Source organism: Austrofundulus limnaeus, unplaced genomic scaffold, assembly GCF_001266775.1.
Source record: "Austrofundulus limnaeus strain Quisiro unplaced genomic scaffold, Austrofundulus_limnaeus-1.0 Scaffold1889, whole genome shotgun sequence".
NCBI classification, from domain to species: Eukaryota; Metazoa; Chordata; class Actinopteri; order Cyprinodontiformes; family Rivulidae; genus Austrofundulus; species Austrofundulus limnaeus.
In genome coordinates this window covers 26,080-31,295 of record NW_013954291.1, presented here as the reverse complement: position 1 = coordinate 31,295, position 5,216 = coordinate 26,080, and the positions used below count along the sequence as shown (strand labels likewise).

General features: G+C 38.3%; 1 protein-coding gene across 1 annotated transcript in view; it reads left to right on the top strand.

The window, feature by feature from the left end:
* The window catches only part of LOC106536596 (small subunit processome component 20 homolog), a gene marked incomplete at both ends in the record, with an annotated part of 6,834 nt that extends 2,553 nt beyond the window's left edge, over positions 1-4,281 (top strand). Inside the window, 5 exon segments of the mRNA XM_014033905.1 lie at positions 337-510; positions 580-670; positions 2,122-2,207; positions 2,561-2,686; positions 4,115-4,281. Coding sequence (XP_013889359.1) covers positions 337-510; positions 580-670; positions 2,122-2,207; positions 2,561-2,686; positions 4,115-4,281 — 644 coding nt within the window.
* Positions 4,282-5,216: the final 935 nt, after the last annotated feature.

Sequence of the window (5,216 nt, the reverse complement as noted above, 5' to 3'; positions counted from 1 at the left end):
GAGGACAACAGAGCTGCTTCATGGAAGAAGAACCTCAGCTTAGCCTGTTTGCTTTAGCTTTAGCACCGATGCTATATATTCTTATATGTATTAGCTCAGCGTTAGCGCGACAAGCTAACAAGCGGTCGTCCATCTATATTTTCAATTACAGGCTGAGTTGTTTCTACTTTCTCTTCTCTGTCAATGCTGTCTGGTAAAAACTAAACAGCCTACAGTATTTTTACAGTCTTTAATTTACAGTTAAATATATTTTTATCAAATAAAGTCTAATGTTACAACTAATCATGGATCCCTTTAAAAGTTCTATACGAGTGTTTGTATGTTGATTTATGGCAGGAATGAGTTTTACTCTGCTGACACGTTGGTGGCTCCGACTCAAGACCTGAGGAAGCAAAGAGACGCTGGTCAGGAGGAGATGGAGGAGAATCATCATCAGGAGGAGGAAGAGGAGGGGGAGGAAAAGGAGACTGAACAGCGGAGGAARGCWCTTCCAAGGAGACTTGCTGCAAAGTAAGACACTAAAATAAACGACAAATCATCAACGAAGAGCTCTCCTCTGATGAATGTTTTCTTTTTCAGACAGCTAATCACTCACCTGAATGTGTTCGCCAAGTTCACCAACCCTCGTTCTGCGTACCTGGAGAGCAGCCTGAGTGAGCTCTACCACCAGGTAGTCCTCAGCACCTCGTTGCGTCGCCTCGCAGCCTGGCTTTAAATGGTTTCACTAGACGTAATGAAGTTAAATGTGAGGGCCAGAGACGACATGAAGACAGGTCGGAGACAAAAGAAGTACAGATCAGGTTCGGAGTACTTAAAGGGAAAAAAACATACGCAGAGCTCCATTAAATCCATTATTAGGAAATGAAACCACAGCAAACCTGCCAGGAAAAGATCACCCACCAAAACTCCGCCAGACCGGACAAGGAGGGCATTATTCAGAGGAACCAGGAGGCCAAATATGGAGCTCTTCTGCAGAGGCGGGAAGAAAAAAGTTGCTGCTTAAAGGAAAAAATAACTAAAATATAGACAACTGTGTGTAACTTACCAAAAGACATATTAAAGTGTGACATGCCTGTCCTTCAAATACAGAAAGTCAAAGAAAACATCTTCATACTTAAGAAAATTGGCGTAACACACGATTTTACTCATCACATAACTTGCATATTTTCTTTTGAACTCAGCTCAGTCGAAGTGAAACAGGAAGTGATATCAAAGGGGAACACTTTAAGAAAAGATATTTAATTGAAACCAGTGGTGGGCAGCGCTAATTCAAATTTTAGTTGCACAATTTCTAAACTGCTAGTCAATTTATTTAGGTCCGCAAGTTCAAAAGCACATAGGATCAATAAAACTGAGCAGAAGCTAAATGTAAAGCACAAGATTATCTCAGTTTACCAGAAAACATTCATGTAAGAGAAAAGTCAGCACTTTACTGCCGTCTAGTGGAAAGATAATTTTCTTTCACAGATTGGCACGTTTYGTCGCAGTTTGGGGAGGTGATTTGTTGAAACAGACTTTTAAATCATGTTTGTAAAATAAAAAATAGTTGTGGATTGCCAGTTCTGCTGCTTTTGTTTTCTTATGTTTATGGTAGGACTTCGGTAAGAAAACATGCAGATATATTAGTCATTTTAAATTGTTTGTTGTAAAACTGAACCAATGCATTCTGGGTAGGCTACAGGATGAAGGACAGGAACCCGTTCTTTTCAAAATAAGAGTGTGAATTTAAACTGTTTCTTTCTTTACTATTATTTATTTATTATTTATTGCTGCGGTTTCCCTCGGAGAGGAGGTACAAACTGCACAGCTGAGTGTGGTTCTGCAGATCAGAACCGCAGGTGGATTGTGGCCCAGTGAAGTAGCTCCAACTGCTTCCTGCCAACTGTTCATCTCAGGGCCGTGAGATTTGTTTTTCAATATGTTATTAATGTTAACTTTCCAAAAAGGCATTCATGTTTTTTTTGCAAAAATTTGACGTCACAGGCACTTTAAAGCCTCGTCAAACGCGCCATTTAAATTCCAGGTTGTGAGGCAACAGACGAGAGAAAAGCTGCTTACTCGTCTTTATCAGAAACATTTTCGGTTTTAWTTTAAAGCATCATTCTGCCTTTTTGTTTTCAGTTGTTGTGTCATCAGGATCAGCAGATCCAGAAGGTGGCCCTGGAGTGTATTCTGGCCTACAAAGACCCCAACATCGTRCCGTACAAGTAAGATATCAAGCATATGAAGGAGTTTGTCCTGGTCCTCGTCACTGAGGGTCGGACTCAGCAGCCCTCGACGGTTACCTCTGCAGGAACGTAATCCTCCCTCCTGATCCTGTCAGATGGTTATGGAGCGATCTGTATCCCTGCGTTCAGCGAAGCTGCAGAAACCGAGGAGGTTTTGTCTTTCAGACGATTGTTGGAGAGATCGTATCAGAAAAATGGCTGACACTGAGTTTTAGACTCTTAAATTCACATTAAGACACCAACAGCTCCAACATGCTGATAATTCTGTTTTAATGTGTGTGTGTGTGTGTGTGTGTGTGTGTGTGTGTGTGTGTGTGTGTGTGTGTTTACAGGGAGAATCTGGAGAGGCTGCTGGAGGACAAACACTTCAAAGAGGAGATTGTTCATTTCAACATCTCTGAGGAGACGGGGGTGGTTGATCCTTCCCACAGAGGCAGACTGATCCCTCTGCTCATGAGGTACTGAAAAAAAATTAATTAAATTTAAAATCTATAGATCAGGGATGGACGATATAAACAATGGAAGGGGCCACAATATGTTATTGACACTACCAGAGAGCCACAGAGCTGCACTCTTACCCAAATGTAATAAAACTAACAAATAATATGTGTATTTCATTTTTTCATTTATTTCATTCTTAAAAACAACAAAAGTCCACTAAAATAAAACAAAGTAATCAAGAATTGAATGAAAAGGGTGCAGAAAGAGAAACGATCTCTCCCTTATTAAAAAACAACTTCAAACAAACAATTTAAATTTGAACAATCTCCATATTTGAGAAAAGAAAAAAAAAAAAAACAAGAACCAAACAACATAAATATGTTTAATAAACCAACACACAGCACAGTGCACTAACTGAAGATATTTCATGTAAAGCAGCTGTGTTTTTGTTTGTTAAATATTAACACAAAACGTTAGAAGTAAATGTTCTGGTAAAAAAGTTTCTGTAATTGTGTTATCAGTAAATGTCTCATATTTAGCTTTGTGCACCAAGACTTGTATTAAAGTCCCTCAAGGCAGACAGCATCTATAAGCCTCATTGGTGGATCGGACATACGTCACCTATAAATATATTTTATATATTATATATATTGTTCATTTTTAAAAATATTCATAAGAATAAACCTCTCACCATAACAGAATAAGCCATTTATGATCCAAAAATATCATTTTAAACATGTGACACTGTTACTTTTTGCTTTTTTTTTTTTGAGGTGATAATAAATTGTACATAAATTGAACACTGTCCTCAGTGTTCCTGCAGATCCTTACAAAGTCATAAAAAGTCTTAAAAAGCATTCATCAATCAAAAAATAATGCCTTAAAGTGCCTCAAATCAATCCTTCAGACAGATTATTTGTCTCAATTATTAAAATAATTTATAACATTTATTTTTTGTTAATCTCTCAGCTCATTGTTTATTGTAAACATTTGTGTAAAACAGGCTGTCCTAAATTTTATTTAAGATTGTAGTATTAAAAAGTCTTAAATTTAACATGCCTTAAGCTGTACCCTGGTCCTAAAACTGATTATTTTTTTAACTAATGACATCACGTCAGATACAGAAGGAGCTCTGTGGCTGCAGAAACAGATTTATGATCATGATTCATCAAGGCCTGTTGTTGTGGCTGCAGGACTACAGGGTGTCAGAACCAGAGCTGGGTTCACATTGTCTTCAAAAGTTCGGTCTTTTTTTTTTCTAGTTGTGCTAAATGCAGAACAGAGCTGAAAGAAAAAGCTCTGAAATGGTCTGAAGAAGTGATCATTCTTCATATCAGCTTTAGAGATGATGTCATCAAGGGTTCAAGCAGCTCCTCCACAGTGAAAGGAGTTGGTTCAGCACCTTGAGAGGAGCGTTGTGTCTAACAGAACCTCGTGTTTCCCAGGGTCCTGTTTGGCCGACTCCAAAGTAAAGCCGGCAGTAAGTTCCAGGGGAAGGCGAGCGCCGCCAGCCGCTCCTCCATCATCCTGCGCTTCCTGGCCGGCTGCCAAACGGAGGAGCTGGGCGAGTTCATCGACCTGCTGCTAGAGCCCCTCTGCCACTACAGCCAGGGTAAGACCCCAGGTTTGGAGGGAAATAAACTATTTACTGGTCATAAATCACTGCTTGCGGTTTGTGTTGTCGAACAGGGGTTCCCAAAGTGGGGGGCCGCCGCCAGGGGGCGCTAGGGGGGCCTCAGAAAGCTGGATGGTTTTCTATTTTTTCTACTTCTTTTAACTTAGATCTGTCAGTTGAACCTGGACATGTTTGGTATCWARATAAATCTAAGAATCTTGGCTAAAAGCTCGTGGAAACTATTTTTACATCCAACAAACTAGATACCAAAACAGGCTATAAAGTGTGTTGAAAGTTTTTTTTCCTTGGTTTTGAGTGAATATGATCCAACTGAAGTTAAATATAATTTATCATTTATTTTATAGAATATATGGTGACAAATAAATATTTGGATAACTTTTCAAAAGAACAAACATTCAGTAACAAGTCTTTTCAGTCAGGTAAGAAAAAAAACTTTTGCTACAAAAACTTCAGATTTATTAACATTTATTAACGGTACCATCATGGTCTGTCCTGTGCAGAATGACAAAATGATAGATTATTTCTTTACTAAAACCTCTATAACTTTGCTCCAGTTCATTTTAGCAGCATGAATCTTTGCACAGGTAATGTCCACAAGTGGATTGATTGTTTCCAAGAGTTTTTAGCCTGATTCATTATGGTTTTAAATGGGTTTTATACTGTCTTAATGAAAAATTATTCAGGTAAGAGTGAAAATAAAATTAAAATATGTTCCAACCTTAATATCTCTAAAACCACAGCAGCTGTTTTAATACTTACACTTCTGATGAATTCTCCCACAACTTAGCTTTATTTTAATACTAAGATTTTTAAGTAGAGTTTGTAAATTCTGAGATTCACTCATTTACATTTCGGCATGGTATTTTGAGGAAAAACATCAAGAAAACCCCCTGGGGCTTAAGAGGTTAAAA